Genomic DNA, 24,960 nt, shown 5'->3' with positions numbered 1-24,960 from the left:
GGGTTTTTTTTTCCTATTAGAAATAATGCTTTAACGAACACCTTTACACATAACCCTGTACGTAAAATACTTTTGTGCACAAATTGTGTACACAAGAGATTTCTACAAGGTCAACAGATAAAGTGACATGCATTTGAGGCTATTATAAATTGAATTGTTTTTGTAGTTTTAAATTACAATTGCTTGTTGCTATTATATAAAAAGACAATTGATTTTTGTGTTTCGGGTATTGTGTCCTACAGCCTTGCTAAATTCATTTATTTCTAGGTCATTTTTGTAGGTAGCTTAGTTTTCTATGCACACAATCATGTTGTCAGTGAATAAAGTCAATTTTGCTTCTTCCTTTGCGATTTTTACAACTTTGTCTTGCAACATTTAAAACCAGTAAACAAAGTGTGGAATGTTCGATTAAGGGTTTGAGACAATTTCTATACTAAGAGTTAAGCCCCTCTCTCACACGATACATGCACATAAACACAATTGCACAGTGAAGAAAAATGTAATAACACTTTTAAAATATTGTTAGTAAATACAGAAAATTTTCTTATAACCATGGGTTGAGAAAGATCATTCCAAGAGAGGTAAAATCCCCAAAGTCAAAAAAATAGACTGACAACTTTGGCTCCATAAAACTATAAAAACTGAAAGATACTATGGCAAGCAGTACTATAAACTTTAAACATACGGCACTGTCTTTGGGACTGGGTAATGGGAGAGACTGTGGGGAGTTCTAAGGTCACTGAAGAGACTGGCCTCTAGAATAATTGTTATTATCACATAGGCTGGAAGAGTGGGGAGGAAATTGATATTACAAGCTGGATAAAGAATGACCTGCATTACGTATTAGCGGGACAATTAGCAAGACTTCGGAAGGTGCAAAATGTATTAATGAATTTTTGAACTTGCACAAGGAGATATTTAGGAAGCAAACGGCAAGTGCCTATTAGATTCCTTTAACTGCATAGAATTAGAGGTATCCCATAAATCTCAGTGAGAGTGTTCGTCTAGATTTAACTACAAATACTACACGTATAATTGTTCATTATTGTTTCTACTATTTCTTTTGCTCCTCTTCCCCTATCTTGAGATCTCTGTTCTAATTTAATTCTCATTTGATTTCAGAGAGTGCCTTCTTGAATACATTTCCTCAGAAAGAGTATATGGATGACATAACTCTGAGTCTTTATGTATCTGAAAATGTCTTTCTTTTATCAAAAAAAAAATGAGTAAGATCTTTGTTGGGTTTAGGTTTTTTAGATATTGCCTTGAATAATCAGTAATTATTGTCCTTTTCTCTTCTAGGTCCCTGTGTTGCACATGAGCCATCAATGCTTCTCTCTTCCTTGGCAAATAACTTTATCTTTTCTGTCTTAGATTAGGAGCCCGTAAAATTTTTTTCTGTATCCTTGAAATTTTGCCAGATAATATCTAAGAAGTATGTCTTAAAATAATCCTGTCTGGTACTCAGAGTCCTTTCCATTCAAAGCCCATACTCTTTCTTCAGTTTAGGAATGTTTTCTTTGGTTATTTCTTTATTATTAATTTATCTTTTTCTCACTCCCACTCCCTAATTCTGCAGTGACTACCATTCACATACTAAATCTCCTGGATATGTCCTCCATGTTGCTTTCCTAAAGCATTTACATTTCAGTAGTGACTACTCTATTTTTAAATTCATTTATTATATTTTTAACTGAAAATATTTTTTAAAAATTGGTTTTAAAAAAATTTTAAAAAACTTTTTCCTTTAATTTTATTTCTGTAAAAGTTCTCATTACATTTTTAATAAAGTTTATACCTGTGTAGACCATTAATTCTAACTCTACAGTAGCCATCTATTCTGGTTTCTTGGCTTAATATCCTTCCATCAAACTAACATTACTTTGAATGGCTTGTGAATTTTCTCTGTATAAATCTCATTTTCCTTCCCTCATGCAAAGAGGGAATAAATATATAATTTGTAAGGATGTTTAAGAATTAAATGATAGTGCTTGCTTCGGCAGCACATATACTAAAAAAAGAATTAAATGATAGACCCATACGTAGTTCTTTTTCTACAAAGTCTCCCCCCCCTTTTTTTTTTCAAAATGGGGCCTCACAGGAACTCTTGTGAGAAATGTAGATTCTCTCACCATAACTGAGACCCATTGAATCAGAATCTATATCCTAACAACATCCTTAAGTGATTCTAATGTACACTACAGTTAACAAAGAGCTGATCTAGCCAATAACACATGGGAAATGACAATAATTTCTTAAAGAAACCACCTTTTTTACTTTTTTCATATATTAATATTTTATATGGTTTTTGTCCCCAAACTTACCAATACCCTGTTGTTGTTTGTTGTTTTAATTAGGCAAACTTTGGAATTTTGATTCCTTCATGATCTTTAGAGACTTTCCTTTATATTGAAAATATTAATAATAATAATAATAAATGAAATGTAAGGAATGCCAGCCTATTCTCATCACAGACTTTTCATAGCTCTAGTCTCTTCTCCAAGTAACCTCCAATTTGGAGAAAATGTACCCATGCCCAAAGCCAGGAGATGGGGACAAAAGTTGACACTGAAATCTACAGGAAAAAAAATCATGTCTATTTGCATTTCTATGGCACTTCACCAGCCTTTTTTCTAGAACAGTGTTTTTGAGCTCTAAAAATAGAGATTAATAAGTTAACTTGCAACATTGTGATAACCAAATGAAGTATTATATGAAAAAGTTCCTAGTACAATTCCCAGCATATAATCAGTGCTCAAGAAATGTTAGTTGTTTCACTTCCTGTTCATCCTTACTCTACCGTAATTCCTTTTTTTTTTTTTTTAAAGATTTTATTTATTTATTTGAGAGAGAGAATGAGATAGAGCATGAGAGGGTCAGAGGGAGAAGCAGATTCCCGCCGAGCAGGGAGCCCGATGCGGGACTCGATCCTGGGACTCCAGGATCATGACCTGAGCCGAAGGCAGTCACTTAACCAACTGAGCCACCCAGGCGCCCCGTAATTCCTTTTTAAATGCCTATATTCCACATTTGGCTGTGAACATCAGGAGGGATGCAGCTTACTGATTCTTCATATAGGCATATCATGAACATAGGACACATCCTCTAAATGAATGCTCAGTAAGTGGGTAAGGTATTTATCTATAATCATAGTAATATAGAGATTATAAGTAATTTCTATCTTTAGCAATTTTTAGTAGTTTACTTAAACCAGGACTAATGATTGATTCAAAGACTCATCTGTGGAATTATTAGACAAAAAATTACTGTGCATCTATCATGAATGAGGAACTATGATAGACACTAGAGACCTAAATGATAAGCAAAAAACAGGCACTCCCCATTTCAGAGGCATGATAGAGATCTCCAAACAGAACGTAAAATTGAATTGTGAATAAGTACTGTAAGAGATACGCAGCGCTCTAAGAATGTGGTAGGGGAGATAAATGTTAGACTAAGAACAACTCAGCAAAATCCTGTCTTACCGACATATTTTTCCTTGGTCAGCCATCTCACTATGGTCTACCATTATCTAATTGACTTTTACTGTTTCTCTTAAATTGGAAAATCCCCTGAGGCATCGCTTCCAGAAAGCCGTGGTCAAAACAAAACTCTTCCCCGAGGGAGAAGTTTGGGTGTAGACAGATGGATAAGGCTACTAGTATCTTCCTTATTCCTCTTCTATTAGTTAACATATTGATACTGATTATCTTATCAGAATAGTTTAGATACTGTCACTTTGGGAAGACAAATGAGTCGTTAGAACAGCTGAGTCAATATTTGTGAAATAACGGAGGCTCGAATCCCCAGGGAGGTGGGAGACACACTAAGCGCACCCAGCTAGGGAGCCTGGGTGATCCCAGTCAGGCTATTAAAACTTCAACAGGGAGGACACTGGTTTCATCAAACTGTGGAGTGATGATGTCAAAGAAAAACACTTCATTCTACAATTTTATCTATAGTGGGCTGTTCCTTAAATCCTCTCAAGCTGGTAACTATGTCTCGCCCCCACTCCCATCTATAATCCCCCAGCATGGTAACACTACTTTTTAAATTTGTGATTAAGTTTCAGGCCGACAAACGAAGGGGAGAAGTGGGTGGTATTTACTGATTCAGGAACTTTGTTAACAGGAAACTCCTGCTGAGGAACACCTGGCTGGGGTGAAGACAGCCCTCTGCGCTGTTCCCCCGTTGACGCCTTACCTGTTCCTGAAGTAGTACTGCTGAGCTACGAACTTGGACCGAGCTTGCAGCCGAGCTAACGTGGCCATAGCCTCCCGGCGTCTGCCCGAGGGCGGGTGTTACTATCGGTCTCCACGGCAACCGGGCTAAACCATAATGCGGGTCCCGGGGGTTCAACTTCTCGTGTACTCCACTTTTATTTTCCACCCCGTTTCAGTTTGCAGAATACTAGCAGAAAAATTAAGAAATTTATGTAGGAAAAAGTTCCTGGGATTTGCCTCTCTCTTTTCTGTGAGTAGAAGGAAGAGATTCCAGGCGAGGAGGGCGCTGGGGGAGGAGAGGGAATGGTTGCTCCCGGCATCCGGTTTCCGCCTCCCGTCTGCTTCCGGAAGCTCAGCTCAAAATGCTGAACTGCTTTTGGAAGTCGCTGGTACTCTGGTAGTTGGAGTCTGTTCTCGGGCCGGAGCCTCGAGGCCAGGCTCCTGGGTGTCGTTAATGTTCGGGGCCGCCGGGCGCCAACCGATCGGAGCTCCAGCCGCCGGGAACAGCTGGTGAGGCTGGCGGCCCTGGGGGTGGGAGATCAGGAAAGGGTGTGAGGGCCGGAGGCCGCTGGACCTGGAATGGAGGGGGAGGGAGTTGTGATGGATGATCTGAAGACACTTAGGCCTTGCTCTCACTCGTGCCTGGGATGGAAGCGATTTGAGGAAGGCGTTGAGGTGTGTGCTAAAGATTTGTGAAGGAATACAGTAAATGCTTTCTGATTGCCTAACACTCTACGATATTTTGGGAGTAAAGGTCTCTCTAGTTCGAGAGCAATTCATTTCGTTGATTGTTGACAAGGCTAGGGACAAAAGAATTTCTCTTAACAAGGCCTTATTCCCTCACTTCCCTTTTTTAATTTACTAGATTATACCAGGTGTCTTGGAAGATCAAATCCCAGAATTCTAGAGTTCTGGAAGTTTAGTACTGGAAGAGACCTCCTCGCCCACACACACACCCTTTTTTTTTTTTTTTGCAGTGGGAGTGACCTACCTGTTTCTACTCCTTGAAAGTTCCATTCTAGTTCACATGAGATGTGTATGAGTGTTCCCTAAGAGCATATAAATGCCAGGATTTGTTTGGGGTTTGACTGTGTCTGCAGTACCCCATCACCAGTGCCACTTTAGAATAATTGCTTTGACTTTTCAAAGTGCTTTCACAAATTAATGCGCTTTATCTTTATGACAGTGCTGTGACAGGAGATTATCACGAGCACAAGTGAGTTGTCCAAAATTGCCATGCACATTCTGGGGCTAGAAGCTGGGTTTTGGATTTCTATTTGAAAACTCTGTGATGCCAGGCCTATTTTTCCCCAAGACCTTTTCCTCCACGCATACACAGGACAAGCAGTGAAACAAGCAAATTTCCCACTGACAGTGTCAAACAAGAAGCATTGAAAAACAGGTGAACTATGGCTGAAAAAATGTATGTCCATTCTTAGATTCTGCAGTGAATGAGACCTTGAAGGCTTCTAGTAGTCTGTGATCTCAAAGATGTTCTTTGCATCACCTATCACTAAAAGTGAAAAGAATATCTTGCCTAAAATGTTTTGAATGAGATTAGATCATTCTGTAGAACCCTTTATAATGGGGATAGATTTGGTGATAACTTTTAAAATCTCACATTTTCCAGTGAGAAAGCAGGAAGTACTTTTTTAAATGAGCCATATTTTTTTAATGGTGTCCTATGGCATTAGCATAAAATAAACCCTTCTTACGTGTTTAGTATTTTTAGTTTTGACAATTGTATATACTGTGTAATCACCACACAAAACAAGATATAGGACATTTCCATTACCCCTGAATTCCCTCTTCACTAATCTAGTAGGTACCTTTCTTAATGTTTCACCATTCAATCAATACCTTGTTAAGGGAGCGAGACAAAATGTGCTATATAGATTGGTCTGCTCTTGCTGTAGTGATACTGATGTGTAGGATAGATGACTATTTAATTAAAAAGTATGACTTCCTCTCCCTTTCACCTTCTACCCAAATTATAGTTAGGTAACTACTTATGATACAGAGAAACCGTCCTTCAATTCTCTTAAAGTGCTTATCTTATTTTCAGTTATCAGCATAGAATTCATTCTTTCTTATGGCATCAGAGTATAACATAGTGCCTAGCGCTTAATCAGTGCTTCTGAATGAAATTCTTTTCCTTCATTGATCAGACATTTACCATACTATGAGTGTATTATGTTTTATCCCAGTTACGAAGTCTCAGTGCCACCAGGGATACTACTACTGAGTCATTACTTAGTGCCAGGTTTTATGGACATATATCTCCTGTAAACCTTTTGAGATGGGTGCTATCGTTTTTTTTGCATTTTAGAAATGGTGAAACAGGAACCAATATAGTTTAAATAACTAGCCCAAATACCATATTTGCATCGTGATTCTGGTATATCTAAAAACAATTCTTAACCATCCTGGTATACGTCCTATTTGTCTGACTACGGTACGCTATTTCAGGAATATCTAAACTGGAAAGAATATGCTGATTTTTTAACTCACCTAGAATTCCTGTTACACTGACGTCCCATCTTGACTTCAACTTTTTCTCCAATGTCGAGGTTAGATTTTCAGTTTTTAGGCACCAAATGGGTAAATAATAGATGATTTATCTCTCTTTAACAATTTGTTGAAAGTAGAACTGATATTTTATTTTGTAATTTATTCCTACAGAAGACAAGTTTTATACAATTAAATAATAAAAAATCCTATGATTTTTGTGTATGTCAGGAAATGAATATATTTTTTGTGCAAGTTGTTCCTGTAAGTGGTTTATATTACATTTTTACAAAACATAGCTGAGAGTGTCTGTCTCCTTTTCCTGCCTCATCATTCACATACAATTTTGAAATTAAGGGCCAAAAAGCATAAGTATTTTGGTAAATTGTAAACCTGCCTTTTAAAATTTGATTAATTTAATGGATAGATCATACTTATAATTTAGATACACTTTTACTACTTTTTACTTTATTAGTGACTTATATTTAAAGTCAATTTCTGGTTTGTTTTTAAGATTCTAAAGGTTGAACTAAACAAATTTTACAATTAAGTCCTTGATGAAAATACTGAATTATTATTGATAATATGAACTAAACTATATATTTAAATTTATGTGGTTTGCTTTAAAAAAAAAAAACCTTAAGAATAAACTATATTAATTCTGGATCTTTTTTTCTTTTTTCTGTAGTTTCATTCCTATTTAGTTATTATTTGGATCTTTAGGTCTGAAAAACTGCATAGTGGAAAATGTGCATTTTTTTAAATAAATGCCTTTTTTCTTTCTTTTTTTTTTTTTTTGTCATTTTATCTTGAGGTGAATGCAATACTATCAGGTATGTTTGAGTCAGGTTTCTGTTTCAACAATGAGGAATCAAAGCAATGACCAGTGTGATTTTGGCCAAGGAACTCATTAATATTAGTATAGCTTCTTAGCATTTTTATGAATGTCAAGCTGGAAACTTTTAAACCATCTTTGATGATTTATCCTTTACCACAACATTTACTTAGCTAAAAAATTAAGAGTGTCTGCCTTGTTAATGTGGCAGAAAATTTGAAATCTGGATTGTCTAAATTTTTAGTGAAGTCATACTTTTTCCTGTTATTCATTCATTAATTTAATCATTCATTGGTCTGTTCATCCAACAGATCTTTTTTTAACATCTGCTCTGTGTCAAGCATTATGCTAGATACTTGTAATAAATATTAAGTTGTCTTCATTCTTATTCTAGAAATTCAGAATATATTATATATTCAATAAATATTAAATAGTTACCATGTATGATCAATGAATGAGACTCATCTGATACGTATTAGAAACTTGCCTAGATGTGCTCTAATATATGCATGTTGACAAGAATTGGAATGAATTATTTTTTAGACGCTAAATTATTTGTTTGTTTTAGACTTCGTCTTTATTTCATTTAGGCAGCTTCTTATTCGGTAGTTTACATTTGGAAAGTGATTAGAGTGTAAGAAGTTGTGAATGACTCTTGAAGTCGTTAAATTAAGTTGAAATCAGAAGAATGTTTCTCAAATTTAAAAAATAAATGAGCTTGCCTGATTAAATCACTATTTGGAAAGTAGAATTAATACTTTTTTCTAAAGCCATGTATGATTTTTTTTTTCCCCCAGATTGCTAGTTAAGGAGGAAAGAAGGGTGTTCCTGTGGTAACAAAATAGCAGTTGCCATTAGCACCTCCAGTTGAGTGCAGGTTAGGGGAGCTTTTGGGCCCATTATAGGAAATGAGCTTTTTCTCTTTGGTAGAGAACCTGAGACTGTTAACTTGGAAGGATGATTTTCTATAATTTATTTTTTTTATATTTGTATATCTGTATAGGACTAACTCAGATACACAGCATTAATTTTTTGTTTTTTAGTTGTTTTTTTTAAGATCCTTGAAAATCTTTAAGGAGTGCACAAATTTCTTGAAATTGCATGCAAGATTTTTGCAAATGTCTGTTATTCCCCTTCTCCCCATGATTCACAGTGGTTCAAGAACACAGAAAGGATAAGGTCTGTGCTTTTATTATTATATCCTCAGGACCCATAGTGTGGTTCTACCTTAAAAGCAAAATGATTTGGTATTTCAGTGACCACTTTATTTGGTATAGAGGTTGTTGAAAGATGAAATAACTGCTCTCACACATAAGTATCCACTCTCATCCCACAGAATCCCTTCAAGGTAGAAATTACAGCATTTTTATGATGAATAAACAAAATCAGAAGATAAGTAATTTGTTCAAGGTTCTCTGGCTAATGGTCAAATTTAGCTTCCAGATTCATAGATTTGACTTTAAAGCTCCTGTTCTCTACAGGTTCCTCCCAGCCTTTTCCCCCACCTAGAGAATTCTGTTCCATATGCATTGGCTAGTGTTAATGTAAAATTACAATTATTTACATGTTTCATAATAAGATATGTTCCCCTACCTCCCTGCTACCTCTTTCAAAAAGAGAAAAAGTTAATTCTGATTAATGGTTTAAATAGGTAGGTCAAGGAATTTCTAAACTAGCTTAAATGTTAACATTTAATGTTAGGGTTATTCTGTTTTTCCTAAGATGGCCTTCCCCAAGATATATAAAAGGATTTAATTCTGTTAATCATTCAATAGGTTACTAGGCTGAGATAAAGACTTACTTTGACAAATATATTACCACTAAAGAAGGAAATTTATAAATTGTCATGAGCAGCAGAAATTTTAATCAAACTTAAAATAATTCTCACAGATAATGTTTTGTTGAATTAGTCATGAAATTTAGCCCTTGATGTGGCGTCTTTAAGGCTCACTGTTTGCATGTTTAGTCACCCATTGTCTTGATCTATACTATTATATGTTAATTTTAATTTGTACTTTTATGACCAAAGAACCTTTCCTTTCTTAAGTAAAAGGTAACATGAATATCGAGACATGTAATTCTGAAACTATTTTCTTAAGCTTGTGATCAGTCATAGCATACATTCATCAGCATAGCTCTTGACTAGGTACTCCTCATACATTGTTTTTGTACACATTGAGTTTTTAATCATATAGAAACTAACACATAAATGACTATTTCCTTAAATTTTTAAAAGCCAGTTAAGCAATGGTATTTAGCAACATTTAACTTCGTTTTAGCACTCCACTGCTAGAGTTACTTAACTTTGTAGAAGAAATAATCTGTAAAAAAAAAAAAAAAAAAAAAAAAGAAGAAATAATCTGTGTTTTACAGAGATGAAGATGAGAATTTTACCATGTACTAGGTGATAAAGAATATTTGATTTCTTTTTCCTTATCTGGATATTTGACAGTTGTAGTCAATTACCTTTTTTGTTATATCTGAAATATTTTTGTTTGTTTTTAATGAACTTGTTGGGTTTCTTCAGTAGACACACATATCTGTCGTCTTATTATGTAATTATTTTTATCGTTGTCCAGGCAAGGAAATTGTTCCCTAATTTTTCTGTAGTTGCTATATTTTATCCTCTTAGGAATAGTAGTTATTGCTAAGAGAGTCTTCAAAAAGTAATAGTTGTTGATAGAGTAGTTAGCTGTTAGTTATTGGGGGGGGATCAGTTTTGGCTTTCTTGGGCTTCATCTCCTACCATGCCTGCTTATACATTGTTGACTGCTATTTGAGAGTCCTTGGTTTGTCAGTCAACTGCCAGTCCTTTGTGAACCTATGAACAGTAAGTTTGGACTAAGGCAGCTTCCTGAGTCTTCTTTCTTGAACCAGAAACTTTACGTAATGTACTACCGCCTACACAAAACCAAAATGCCTGTCTACTCAGGTCATTTCCTTTTACAGAATCCAACTTTATACAGATAGTGGGACTGTAATTCTATTCATTTTGAGTATTTTAAGAAAGCTGTTAGTTAACGGTTATCTTAGATATTATACCCAATGCAAACTATTCTCAAAAGATATCATTTCCATTGAATTCCAAATGAAGAGAAATTGTTTTATAAATGTGACTATTATTCAAATTAACTAAGTGGTAATTCACTAAATTTTACTATAATTTAAACTTTACAAGTATGAATGCTTAATAAACACAGGTTTTTATACAAGAAAGTTATGTATTTCCAGGTTTCCTCTTAAATAGGAAAGACCTTATTTAAGAAAATATCTTGAAGATAAAATGTTTCCATACAATGATTTTCAGTGTTACTGCCAAGGAAATAAATGAGCTGTTGATCATGTGACGGTCTCCTATAATGACTTTATTTCTGTGAGGCCAGTTGATGCCAGTTTTCCCTGAGAGATATAAGTGAAGCAGCTTGACTGACTGACTCTAATATTATTGGCTCATTAACAGGGGTTTTGGCTTGCAGGAGTCTGATTAGTTGAAACTGAAGGGGGAAAAAAGTGGTTTGAACTCTGAATGGCACGTATGTTAAATGTATTTTTTGTGTGTGTTTTTATGGGGTTTTTAAGAAGTCTTTTTCTTTCTTTTTTTTGAGAGAGAGTTGGGGGCGGGGGGAGAGAGAATATCTCAAACAGGCTCCACACCCAGCATGGAGCCAGACATGGGGCTGTATCTCACAACTCTGTGAGATCATGACCTGAGCCAAAATCAAGAGTCAGACGCTTAACCAACTAAACCACCCAGGAGCCCCAAGAAGTCTTTTTAAAGTAATTGTTTTACTTGATAGTCATATCTGATTCCTATTTGAGTAACATCATGGAATAAATTAGGTTCTTCTGGTTAAAAGTTTTTCAAGGTATTTTATTTTCTCAAAAAGAAAAAAACAGTATAAAATCAAGTAAGGTGACAATTTTAATGATGTTATAAAGAAGTTTTGCTTACAGGGGCACCTGGGTGGCTCAGTCGTTAAGCGTCTGCCTTCAGCTCAGGTCATGATCCCGGGGTCCTGGGATCGAGCCCCACATCCAGCGCCCTGCTCCACGGGAAGCCTGCTTCTCCTTCTCCCACTACCCCTGCTTGTGTTCCCTCTCTCGCTGTGTCTATCTCTGTCAAATAAATAAATAAAGTAAAATAAAAAGTTTGGCATACATTGTTAGTAATACCATCAGTTATATTTTCCTAAGCTATGTTTGTTACAGCAATATTTTTTAAATGAAATTAATTGAAGATAAATTTCAATGGATTGAATCTGATTGCTAACCCTTATCTAATGTTAGGACCACCACATTTTCTTTTCTAAAGTAAAGTACTAGATTATAACTTCCGAAGTAACCTGCAATTTTAGTTGGAGATTATAATCACGCATTGAGTTAATTTCACATTAATATTTAGACCTAGTCATTCACCCATTGATAAGAAAACTAAGTCTTCAAAAAGTAAGTTACTTGAGAACCGGGTGATACTGAGTCTTCTTTTAGACAAAGGATCTTTATTATAATACATGTTAAAGTGGCTTCCAGTGAATTTTATTAAAGGTGCAGTATTATATTCAGAGATAATAGGTCTTTCGGACTACATTTCTTCCAAAGAAATAGTATTAAAGGAAATGAACAAAATATTTGTTGTAATAAAAGGAAAACAAAAGGGTGATTATTAACATAGAGGTAATGGAGAAAAGACCCATTTGGATCAATGTAGTCAGAACTGTAGCCCTTTTTTTGGCTTAATGCTAATTCCTATTAGACGCATATTTCTTATAATCAAATGCAAAGATCTGAAACCTGAGTAACATATAGGACCCTTTTAGTGGTTCTCTAGAGTTTGTTTAAAATATATATTCGAATCGCCACATTTTTTTTTTAAATATGTGTCCATATGGGTTTTATTCATTCAGAATGCCGAGGGAGATCTGGAAAATACAAACCCACATTAAATGAGACACTATCTCCATTTAGTTAATTGCTTACAGTGTACATTTTACTGATGGCTACAGCATTGGTTCTTCAGATTCAACGCACCTTCACCACTTTCACTGCCCTGTGCCTTGCGTTGATTCAGGTCTTCCATTCCTATTTTCTGTTCAAAAGAATATAATACCTAACTGTGAGTCATTTGACTTTACATAGATGTATATTAAATCTGTCTGAACAATTAAAATAGTACCACCTGCTGCTACAACACTCATAAACAAAAATGAGAACTGGATACTGGAATTGTGTAGTACTAGAATTCTGTTCTTGGCTGTACTTCGTTGAGCATTCAGGCTCCAGAACCAGATTGCTGGAGTTTGAAACCTGTTTCTACCATTTCCTAGGTGTGTCACTTTGGGCAAATTGCCCTTAACATCTCTGTTTCTCTGTATCTCATATACCACCTTATAGGGTTATTATGTGAGAATGAAATGAGCTAATGCATGTAAAACACTTAAAAATGGGCATAGCACATAGTAAGTACTTGTATTAGAAGCTGTATGTGTACATCATCTTATAAGTAGTAAATCCAGTTGAATTACAATGTGTGTTTGTTCTCAGGTTGTTCAAATGAAAAGACAAAGTTTGAATTTGTTATAGGGAACTTGCAAATGCCTAAAATTATAGACGGTACAGACTATATAAACCAGGGGTCAGCAAACTATCGCCAGCCATCACTTCGTTTTGTAAATAAAATTTTATTAGAACATAGCCATACCTGTTCATTTATGTCTCGCCTAGGGCTATTTTCACCTTACAGTGGCTGAAGTTGAATGGTTATGACAGAGACCTAATGGACTGCAAAGCCTAAAATGTTTACTATTTGTCCCTTTACAGAAAAGTGCCTACACCTGCTGTAGACTTGGAAATTATATGGACCTCTGTAGTTGAGAATATTTTGATCCCTAGGTGCTTCTAGAACTCAGAAATGATTGTTCATGATCTTTAGAAGAAAGATACATATTTGAATTACCTATAATGTTTAAAAATTAAAAACAATTTTGGGCGCCCCATCACCAACTGATTTAGAATTTTGGGGAGTTGTGTTTAGAAAGGGTCAGTATAATTTTCCTAAAGAATGCTTTTTATCCTAACTGACAAGTAGATAATTTTTTCACTGGTAACATACGTAGTTCAATGGATTTTGTTTCTTTTTTTTTTTTTTTAATTTGTTTATTTGACGGAGAGAAACACAACGAGAGAGGGAACACAAGCAGGGGGAGTGGGAGAGGGAGAAGCAGGCTTCCCGCTGAGCAGGGAGCCTGATGTGGGGCTGGATCCCAGGACCTTGGGATCATGACCTGAGCCGAAGGCAGCCGCTTAATGACTGAGCCACCCAGGCACCCCTCTTTTTACAAAAAAAAAAAAAAAAAAAAAAGCCAAGAGATTGTCTCAGAATGAATTATAAGAAAAATGATGGGCCATTTTAGACCCAGGAGGCTCCAGTTTGAATAAGAACATACTTTCTGCTTGACTGAGTTATGAGATTAGTGTGGCCTAAATATATGTCTAGTATCTGGTTAAACTCTTTTTTTACATATATTACAACAAATTTTGAAAGTACCTGTCAATCTTTCCATCTCCCTCACATATCATGGTAGTGACTGGGTAGAGCATGTGGTGAGTAGAGAATTGTACAGCTTCCTTCTTCATTTAGAAATCGTTGGCGGGGAGGGGGTGGTTGGAAGAAGGATTGAGAAAGTTCTGTATCTGTTCTAGGAAAACTAGGGAAAAGGCAGGAATAGACTAATGAACAATGATTTAGCAAAAATAACTTCCATAATTACACAGGAAAAATATGAAATTACTGGGATATTTCATTGCTGATATTATGCTTACTGTATCTTGAAGTAATTCCTATGTTTAATGAAAGAACTTATACAAGAAGAAGGAGCTTAAAAATGAGTCAGAATATTTAAAACTGTTATCTTGGATAGAAAAATCGCTTTTAAACATTTCTTTATAATAACTATTAATTTTAGACTTAGAGTGAATTATCTGCTGTAATAAACTAGGTTAATACTGATTTCTTTAATTTTTCTTTCTTTCTTTAAAAATGTAGGCATTTCAGTCGAACCATGGAAGAACTGGTTCATGATCTTGTCTCCGCATTGGAGGAGAGCTCAGAGCAAGCTCGAGGTGGATTTGCTGAAACTGGTGATCATTCTCGAAGCATGTCTTGTCCTCTGAAACGCCAGGCAAGGAAACGGAGAGGGAGAAAACGAAGGTCGTATAATGTTCATCACCCATGGGAGCCTGGCCACTGCTTAAGTGAAGGCACTGATTCTAGTTTAGAAGAACCAAGCAAGGACTACAGAGAGAATCACAATAATAATAAAAAAGATCATAGTGACTCTGATGACCAAATGTTAGTGGCTAAGCGCAGGCCATCATCAAACTTAAACAATAACGTACGGGGAAAAAGACCTCTATGGCACGAATCGGATTTTACTGTGGACAACCTTGGGAACAGAACTCTGCGCAGAAGGAGAAAGGTAAAACGCATGGCAGTGGACCTCCCACAGGACATCTCTAACAAACGGACCATGGCCCAGCCCCTTGAAGGTTGTAGAGATCAGGACATGGACAATGACAGAGCTTACCAATATCAAGAGTTTACCAAGAACAAAGTCAAAAAAAGGAAATTGAAAATAATTAGACAAGGGCCAAAAATCCAAGATGAAGGAGTAGTTTTAGAAAGTGAGGAAATAAGCCAGACCAATAAGGACAAAATGGACTATGAAGAGCAAAAAGTTTCAGATGAACTCATGAGTGAAAGGTGACTTTTATATTCTCTAAGTATAAAAATATGTGTCTCCATTGTTTGTGCTTGAATGTGTTTTGTATTTTAATTCTATTTTAAAATTATTATTATAATAATATAAAATATAATAATAGTGATATTACTGTTTAACCATGGTTATATTTCCTTATAATTTACGATGGTTAGCACAAAACAAAATTGCTTATTTGATTTACACGAAGTCTTTTGGTTGTGTTATAAAGATTTAATTTTCAGCTATAAAGAGAAAAGGAAATGGTTTTTCAATGGGAACGAATGTGCTTTTGAATAAGAGCACATTTGTAACTCTTAGAATTGGATTTATAATTATTTATTTGTTTAATTATAGAGCTTTATTTAGCCTTTGGTGCTTTTTAGTGTCACAATTTATCAGTTTATTTTGATTCTTGAGAATCAAAAGTTGATATCACTTCAATGTGTATGGCTTGATATTTTAAGAAGTCTGTAGATTGCTGGGAATTCTGATCATTTATGAATTGTAAAACCTAATTCTTGTCATTAGACAAATGAGAAAAGCAATGATCCTTTGGCAGCTAGTCTAATCTATTTATTCTAGAAAGCAGGTATAGCACAATAATTGTTAAGTACTATTTTGACAGCGTCAAAAGGTAAGTGATCATTTTTCTTTTACACAGAACTAATGCTACTGCAGTAAATGAGAAAGTATTGACACTGTTCATCCTTTTAGGCATCTTCTTAAAACCAAACACAGAACTATGATCCAGAAAAAAAAAATTCCTTACTGGGAAAGAATATTTTATTTTAATTTGTAAGATTGGCATCATTTTAATCATGTAGATTGTGAACTATGGATTTAATATATATATTTAATAATTTATATATATATATATATATATATATATATTTGCTTATAAATATGATTACAAACATGAATCGGACCTGGTAAAAGTTTATAGGATGGGCCCTTTATTAGAGATGGTTTGCTATTTATGTAATTTTTCTGAAGAAGTAAAAATTGCTCCAAAAAAAAAAAATGTTTAAGGAAGACTTTGAACAGTTTATGGTATCTGCTTTTCTTCCAAAAAAGTTGACATTTTTATACCAGAATGAAAATTATTTCTATGGTAGTGTTGGGCCACTGTGACTGAGGACCACTTAGCCTGACTTGTAAGTGATTAATTTGCTCAGTTGCTGGGAAGGGAGGGTGTGTGGCAGTGGAGATAAGTGTCCATTTCTGGATTATTTACAGATTACTTGCTTTTTGGATTGATCCTCCAAGCCCTTCTTTTGTTGATGTCTGCCTTTTATCGACAGATACCTACCCTGGAAGAAAAATGAGATGAAACTCTCTTCATTTTTCTTCATTGTAAAAAATATTTGAGTATCTGTTAGGTATGATCAGGCTACCCAGCAGTCAACAGCCCAGGTACAAATTTTCGAAGAGGATGTTTTCACTCCAGAATAACTTTTTTAAATACTTATTTTATTTTATTCGTCTTTTTTTTTTAGGTTTATTTATTTTAGAGAGCGCACACTTGGGGGGCGGGGGTATGACAGAAGGAGAGGGAGAATCTCAAGCCAGCTTTGTGCTGAGCGTAGAGCCTGACTTGGGGGCTTAGTCTCAGAATCCCAAGGTCATGACCTGAACCGAAACCAAGAGTCGCACACTTAACTAACTGTACCACCTAGGTGCCCTTTCTTTTATTTTAAACTTAGCCATGTAACTATTTTTATTGTCACCTAAGAGCTAGATGCATATTCCTTCTGTGGGAAGATTACTAAATAAGACAGATCCTGTTGCCTACAGCCCCATAGTGTGGAATAGCAGATAAGCAAACAATGAAAATGAAGTGTGCTGCATAGAAAATACTGGTGAAGGAGGACTTCCTGAAGGAGCTGAGGTTTAAGCAAGCACTGAGTGTTGTTCAGATATTGGACAGGGAGGGAAATGGCAATCCTGGATAGAGGGAACAGCTTGTGCAAAGGCTTGGATCGTGAAGCAAAGTGATGTATCTGGGAAAGTACATGTAATTGATTATTTCTAGAACAAAGTGGTGGTTGAGGCCACAGCAGTAAGCATGTCATGAAGGCCTTGTGTGCTATGGCAGTTTGGATTTCATCATGTAAGTAATGGGAAGCCAGTGAAGAATTTTTAATTATGAAGAAACTCAATTAGATTTACATGTTCTCAAGGAACATGATCTCAGTAACAGTGTTTTATTTAGTTTTCACTGACCTCGAATCCATCCTTAGGTGAGGGGTAAATTATGGCAGTAATAGTAGAGGGAAAAGAAATAGAGCAATTTTAAGAGTTGCAATCAATGGAAGGTTGACTATATTTGGGAGGATGAATGAGAAAGAAGATTCTCAGATGATGTGTTGGTTTCAAGAATAAAAAATACAGGAAATGAACAGATTGGGGCAGAGGATTGGGATTGCTGTACAAACATTAATTTGACAACCATTTGTGGAATATATCATGCTAAAAAAAAATGGGAAGAGGTGTCCTTGGAGATAAGCCATAATGGCTGTCAGATGCTGAAAATGAAAAACCTTGCTTCATTAGAAGTTCTTGTTCTGATTTATTGAACATGCTAACAACTACGTGATGTACTTGGAGCAACTAGCTAGATGTCAATGAGGTGAAATATAAATAAGGAAACATATTGTTTAAAACACGTGTAAAAAGATCCCAGATGAAGACAAGGATCGTTAGGGACTAAGCTGCTCTTAGAGGGGGGAGTCTGATTTCCTTCTATCTTTAAGAAGAGTAAATAAGATAAAGACAGAGAGGGAGGCAAACCATAAGAGACTCTTAAATATAGGAAACAAACAGGGTTGCTGGAGAAGAAGTAGGGTGGGGGATAATTGGGTGATGGGCATTAAGGAGGGTACTCAGTGTAATGAGCACTGGGTGTTATATGCAACTGATGAATCACTAAATTCTAACCCTAAAGCTAAAAATACACTATATGTTAACTAACTTGAATTTAAATAAAATCTTCAGAAATAAAGAGAGAAGAGAGAGAAGATTGGGATACGAGTTGGAAAAAGAACATAAATAAAAGGACCAGAGATGGAGATGGGAAGAATTTAGGTAGGGCTCATCCATACAGAGCCTTGAAATCCACATTTAATCCAACAAGTATGGGGAAGTAATTTTAGATTTTTAATAGAAAACATTTTATTATTTTATTTAATTTATATATATATATGCATAGATACATGCAGGTTTTATAAACTTTTCCTTTTATTTATTTATTTATTTATTTTTTAAAGATTTTATTTATTTATTTGAGAGAGAGAATGAGACAGAGAGAGAGAGCATGAGATGGGGGAGGATCAGAGGGAGAAACAGACTCCCTGCTGAGCAGGGAGCCCGATGCGGGACTCGATCCCGGGACTCCAGGATCATGACCTGAGCCAAAGGCAGTCGCCCAACCAACTGAGCCACCCAGGCGCCCTATAAACTTTTCCTTTTAGAATACTTTTGGATTTATAGAAAAGTTGCAAAGATAGTGCAGAGATTTTCTGTATATCCTGTTCCCATATATCCCGTACCTAGCTTCCCCTGCTGTTAATGTCATACATTACTCTGATACACTTGTCAGAATTAATAAGCCAGTGTTGATGCATTATTAACAAAAGTCAGTACTTTATTAGAATTTCCTTGTTTTTCTTTAATGTCCTTTTTCTGTTCCAGGATCCCATCCAAGATGTCATAATATTTTTAGTCAGCAAGTTATATTTGTAAACAATGAGCCTGGTTGTATGTAGAATATTAAAAGAGGTAAATCTGAACTCAGAAATTAGAAAACCATTGTACCGCCCCCCCCCAGAAAAAGAGCACATAGTTTCACATCTCACAGTCCTTTATCTGTAAATCTGAATTCTGAAAGCTGTGAAAAACTAACTCATTTGTGGCCAGACCTAGCTTGACCTGGATTTAATGTGGATATTCATTCATTTATTTGAAAAAATATATTAATAGGTTTGATTCTGGAGTTCTACCCCAGACCCCTATTAGGCATTTTTAGAACATATCTTTCCAAAATTTGAAAAATTGTGAACTTTAAATACATGTTGCCTCAAGGATGTCAGAACAAGAATTGTGACTCAAGGTATGTAGGGTAAGGCCCTGTGTTAGGTTGTGTTGATACGGGCAAACAAGAAAGCACTACGCAATCACAGAAGAGAAAAAAAATAAATCAACAGTCGTTTGGACAGCTAAATAGCAAAATGATGAAGTTTCCAAAGTGTTTTTAATACTCAGACATCACTGTGCATAGGAGAGCATGTGCATTGGTAAATAAGAAATTATGGATGTGATTGTCTAAGAAAGTATTCTTTAATTAACACTTGTGCAGTATAGGGAGCTTTATATATTCTCCTAACATGAAGAAAGTTAAAGAAAAATGTACTAACTTAGAGTTCCTAGGGGAAATATACCATTTAATAAATCCTTATACTTTCTTATTTTTTAAAAATCAAATAATTGAAATGATATTCTATATTCAGAAAACATAGGGATTTAGTATGTACTATGGTGAGCACTGAATTGTGTAAGTGATGAATCACAGACCTGTGCCCCTGAAACAAATAATGCATTATATGTTAACAAAAAAATTTAAAAAAAAAGAAAACAGGGATTTAGATCTCATCTATAATTTTAATCCTAAACTCTCAATTTAAATATTTTTAAAACGGATTAATTTTTTTGAAGATTTTATTTGTCTATTTATTTGATAGAGAGAGACAGTGAGAGAGGGAACATAAGCAAGGAGGAGTGGGAGAGGGAGAAGCAGGCCTCCTGTGAAGCAGGGAGCCTGGTGTGGGGCTCGATTCCAGGACCCTGGGATCATGACCTGAGCTGAAAGCAGATGCTTAACGACTGAGCCACCCAGGCTCCCCACAGATTAATTTTTTTAAACAGATTAGTTTTGTTTAGTAAGTCAGGTTACAGGGTTGTACATGTTAACGAGAAAAGTATTATAAAATTCTCCTGGGGCAACTTCCTGATGGGTTAAAATTAAGAATTACAGGAAGAAGAGTATATGAGAATTTTTAAAGAACATTATTAATTTTCTTTAGAGGCCAAGCCTTTACTACATGATCTGCTTTTTTGTGTTTTTTTTTAACTAACTAGATTTTCATATAAGCATGGCTTCTATTAGAACTAATAGTGACAGTTCATGTCAGTTGAATATCTCCTATTTGTTTTAATTTGTATGTGAAATAGGACTTTGTATCACACTCGAACTTCTATGGAAGTAGGAGAACCTGTTATTTTTACATATACTCTCCTTAATATTATTGGCAATATTCCGTATTTTGCTGTTTTTGCTCAGAGAGATTTTAACTTTGATTTAATGGATTGTTACCATTGTAAACTTTTTTCTTCCTTGCCAGGTAATAGAGTTGTTGTGCATTCTTAAGTAATGTCTTTTCTGGAATATTTGCAAATGTGGTCATGAAAAGTAATTTCATCTCGGGCCCTTGTATTTCATATGCTGAAGAAAGGCTTAGCCTGCTTTTGATTGAGACTTTCCCCATTTTATTGAGCAGTGGTGTTCCGGGCTCAGGCTGAATTGCACGGCGTAAGAAAGGAGCAGTGAGCATTTGATGAAAGCAGATAATAAAATACATCAATTGTGTCAGCACCTCGTTGCAGTCACATCTGGCTTACTGTCAGGGTCCCATTAGATTCCTGTGGTTTTATGTGCCAAAAATAATATGCTCTGTAGTTAATGGAACCAGAATATTTGCAGTTTGATTAAAAAAAAAATCATCTTTTCTTTCAGATCTTTGTCAGGCTTAAGTTTCATCTCTGAGCTGCCATGTCTCTTTAAAATTTTACGACTGAGAGATCAATTGTTCTTTTGATCTGTTTTTTTGTTGTTTTTTTTTTTTTCCTTTTCCCTTATTACAGTGATTCCAGCAGTCTCAGCAGCACTGATGCTGGCTTATTTACCAATGATGAGGGAAGACAAGGTACTGAAATGCTATTTTTTTATTCCTTTGGAAAAACGTCTTCATTTTAAAGTTGTGCTTATTACTAGTTATTTCTTAAGTTGATGATGGCAACCCATTTAACTTACACACACCTACTTAGTGGACTAGGGTTTAGTTCTTTTTATACTATGAACGGTATCCTGTCTTCAAGACCTAAAGTAATTGATTATCTCCAAAAGCTAGCATGTGGAGCTAATAATATTAAGGGAGGATTATCTTCCTTAAGAAAGCTTTACATACCTCAGTCTTTACAATTTTGTCTCTTAGCAAGTTCACAAGACACTGGTTCTCATTCTCCACCTGATTCCGAATGTATTTAATACTGTTTAAGCATTAGTAAAGGTGGATTTGCAAGTCATTTGTCATTTTTATTCAGCCGTGACATTTATTCATCCTCCCTAGTTTGTAAGTAATTAGACAGTTTTCATGAATTCAATATTGTAAACTGTTAAAACAGTCATGTCTTACAACTTAGGTCTTTTACATCTTTAAAGATCCCTGAAGCTTTTCACACTTTCACATGGCATTATTTTGAAACCACCTATTTGGGAAGAAAATAGGAAAAACCTTCAGAGGGCAGGAGGCATACCTGCAAATGTTATCTGCCTTTCTTGAGAATCTTTAGAGGAAAGCAGTAAGTTCTAAGGGATAAAAAAAGACCCCAAATTTATTGTTTTAAATTATAAATAGTCTGTTGATAGGAAAAAAGAAGAAAATAATAGCTACCTAGGCATTTTTTTCTTAGTCTGTTCATTCCTCTTGGTAGGAATAAAATAAATTGATCATTCATTTTGGCTTACTTACAAACCCATAGATATTCCAGATAAATAGGTACATACTGTTTTAAAGACCATAGACTTTTTAAAGTTAAGAGAGTTTGCTGAAATATGCTAGAACCTCGGGGCTCAGAGTGAGTTTGACTACCTTGATAATATACCTAAATTCTCATTTAAATACATGTGTCTACTCAGTTATTATAAATGTTGCATTTGGTAATGAAAGGAAATGAAAAAATTATTTATTTGACAGAGAAGGACACAGCGAGAGAGGGAACACAAGCAGGGGGAGTGGGAGAGGGAGAAGCAGACTTCCCTCGGAGCAGGGAGCCCGATGCGGGGCTTGAACCCCAGGACCCTGAGATCATGACCTGAGCGGAAGGCAGTTGCTTAACGACTGAACCACCTAGGCGCCCCCAAAAAAACTTAAAAAAAAATAACTTTTGGACAAGTCTGTCCAAAATACATATATATATTTCTAAGTGCTTTTTTCATTCAGTTTACTTTAGGTTTTTATATTATTCTTAAGAAAACCCTGGGAGATTCTTTTTTGGGAGGTATGATGAAACCTAGGCTCATAGAGTCGAGATACCTTCCCCAATGTCACATAACACTGCAATTCTAATTGGTCTGACTGACTTCAGAGCTCAAGTTCTTAATCTTTAGCTATTTGATTTCCCTGCTAAGAACAAGGTTGTGTATCACATCAAAAATAAAATAACCTCATTTTTGTATAATAACATTGTTTCAGTTGGAATCAAGATGAAAGGTAATTAGTTTCAAGTGACTCCCTTTCTTTTCTTGTACCTATACGTGTTCTAGGAAATGTTAATATAATTCTCAGTAAAAGTACTAATATTTATGTGCTTTGAAATGTGCCTGTTTTTTTAATTAATTTTTATTAAATCCTCAATTGAAATAAACTGGTGGCGTTGCTTTTCCAAATGCTTTAAACTTTTCACTCGCTCGTAATTTGAAGTATGGCTGTTTCTCGTAAAGTCATTTTCAGTTGAAGGTTTGTTTTTGTCCTAGTTTGCTTTTAAAAAATACTTTTACTAAGAGATTTTGGAAATCAGAAATCTCTTTCTGTAAAGGGAAAAACTTTATGGCAGTTGTGATGACCCTCTTAAAAACCAGAATTAATTTTTCTAAGAATCATGAAGACTTGAGTGAATCTAGGATCATATTCAAAAACTATTTGCCACCTATTTTTAAAAGCCATCTGCCTTCTTCTGTATTTTTTCCCCTTATTCCTGTTTTAAAAACAAAATACTGTTGATTCACATTTTCCTTTCAGTACATTTTAAACTGAATTTTAAATGGATCGTTTCTCCATGGTTACACTCGTGGGTGTTCCCAAAAGTCCACCTTACTATGGATAGTGTTCTGTCTTAAAAATACCTTGCTTGTCATAGTCCAGTAATAGTTTCTTTGTAAACTCTGTGGTATTGTCACTTTTCATTTAAAATCAACTTTTTCACAACTATTTCTTAATGAACTTAATCAGATTAATTTCATTTAGTCACATCTGTTCATGATCATTTCCCCTTTTACACTCCATACAAATCATGAAATTAAGCTAATTATATACCATTATCAGCTGCAGAGAACAGGTTCTACAGTTTTATACTTTAAATTCACTGTAGGACATTAAGGCTTGTTTTTCTTTAATTTGGAAAGGGTAGTAACTTAAATGGATTTCTCTGTAGTTTTTGCCCTAGAATTAACCAGTATTATTGTTTTTCACATTTTTTAATTGGTTCTAAAACATAGCAGCTTATGTTGGCAGTTCTTGTTGTAGTGTTAAAAAACATTTCAATGAAGCTGTGGTATAGAATGAGAAGTTTTCTGTATTGATTATGTAAATGATTACCAGGTAAAATACAGGATCCCCCGTTAAATTTGATTTTTAGGTATATAACAAATAATTTTTTAATATAAGTGTGTCCCATTCAGTATTTAGACATACTAAAAATTTTGTGCAGGTACTATATATGAAAAATCATTTCTCTGGAATTCAGATTTAATTGCTGTCTTGCATTCTTTAAACCTAAATCTGATAACTCTGTGTATTTGGATAATAAAACAGTCTTTGGGGGATTTCTTGTATTTGCACAGGTGATGATGAGCAGAGTGACTGGTTTTATGAGAAGGAATCAGGTGGAGCGTGTGGCATCACTGGAATTGTGCCCTGGTGGGACAAGGAAGACCCTACCGAGCTAGACAAAAATTTACCAGATCCTGTCTTTGAAAGTATCTTAACTGGTTCTTTCCCTCTTATGTCACATCCGGGAAGAAGAGGTCAGTAGCACTTGCTGACTGCTGAATATGGTGGGCTTATAGTGAATCTAGGAATAACCATTAAAAGAGGATAGGCTAAAATGGAAATGAAAGTGTCTAAACACAAGATGCTGTAAAGACACATGTCAAGCAGTAATTCAGCTACTACATTAATCACGCATTCTAATTATTAGAAAGGTTGACTTGCCTCCTTGCTAGGACCAGTGTGAAAATGTTGAAATGTTAGAAAGGTAAATTAGGAGGAAAGAAAAGCCCTATTGAATAATACCGTAAATCTTAAATAATCAGTGGTTGTGTGCTAAGCTCATTAGAACGCTACTAGGCATTGCTTCAGATCTTTTAAGTGTGTTTTGCATTTTCCACACTACTATATATATAAGACGTTTCCTACCTCCTTTATTTTATTTTGAATTCTGTATTGATAGGAACAGTGATTATAGAATCTCCTAAATTGAGGACTTTGATTTTCCAGGTTTCCAAGCTAGACTCAGTCGCCTTCATGGAATGCCTTCCAAGAACTTTAAAAAATCAGGAGGGACCACAACTTCAATGGTAGGCATG

At 35.2% G+C, this 24,960-nt stretch overlaps 2 protein-coding genes across 10 annotated transcripts in view; one reads left to right on the top strand and one right to left on the bottom strand.

Moving 5' to 3' along the window:
* The window catches only part of SPATA17 (spermatogenesis associated 17), a 204,380-nt gene extending 199,994 nt beyond the window's left edge, over positions 1 to 4,386 (bottom strand). For 2 of the 7 annotated variants that reach the window (XM_078078372.1, XM_078078368.1), the window contains exon 1: positions 4,204 to 4,383. In XM_078078372.1, coding sequence (XP_077934498.1) covers positions 4,204 to 4,271 — 68 coding nt within the window. In that variant the 5' untranslated portion in view covers positions 4,272 to 4,383. Of the gene's footprint in view, positions 1 to 4,203 lie in introns of all 7 variants that reach the window. The other 5 variants (XM_078078371.1, XM_078078370.1, XM_078078369.1 and 2 more) reach the window with 4 other exon arrangements.
* Positions 4,387 to 4,551: 165 nt separating this feature from the next.
* Positions 4,552 to 24,960, top strand: part of GPATCH2 (G-patch domain containing 2) — a 173,115-nt gene continuing 152,706 nt past the window's right edge. For all 3 annotated transcript variants that reach the window (XM_036096168.2, XM_036096167.2, XM_036096174.2), the window contains exons 1-5: positions 4,552 to 4,733; positions 14,609 to 15,325; positions 21,240 to 21,301; positions 24,217 to 24,399; positions 24,872 to 24,951. In XM_036096168.2, the coding sequence (XP_035952061.1) occupies positions 4,678 to 4,733; positions 14,609 to 15,325; positions 21,240 to 21,301; positions 24,217 to 24,399; positions 24,872 to 24,951 (1,098 nt within the window). In that variant the 5' untranslated portion in view covers positions 4,552 to 4,677. The remainder of the gene's footprint in view (positions 4,734 to 14,608; positions 15,326 to 21,239; positions 21,302 to 24,216; positions 24,400 to 24,871; positions 24,952 to 24,960) is intronic.

This window comes from Halichoerus grypus, chromosome 7, assembly GCF_964656455.1.
Source record: "Halichoerus grypus chromosome 7, mHalGry1.hap1.1, whole genome shotgun sequence".
Lineage (NCBI taxonomy): Eukaryota > Metazoa > Chordata > Mammalia > Carnivora > Phocidae > Halichoerus > Halichoerus grypus.
This window is presented reverse-complemented; position numbering and strand designations above follow the sequence as displayed.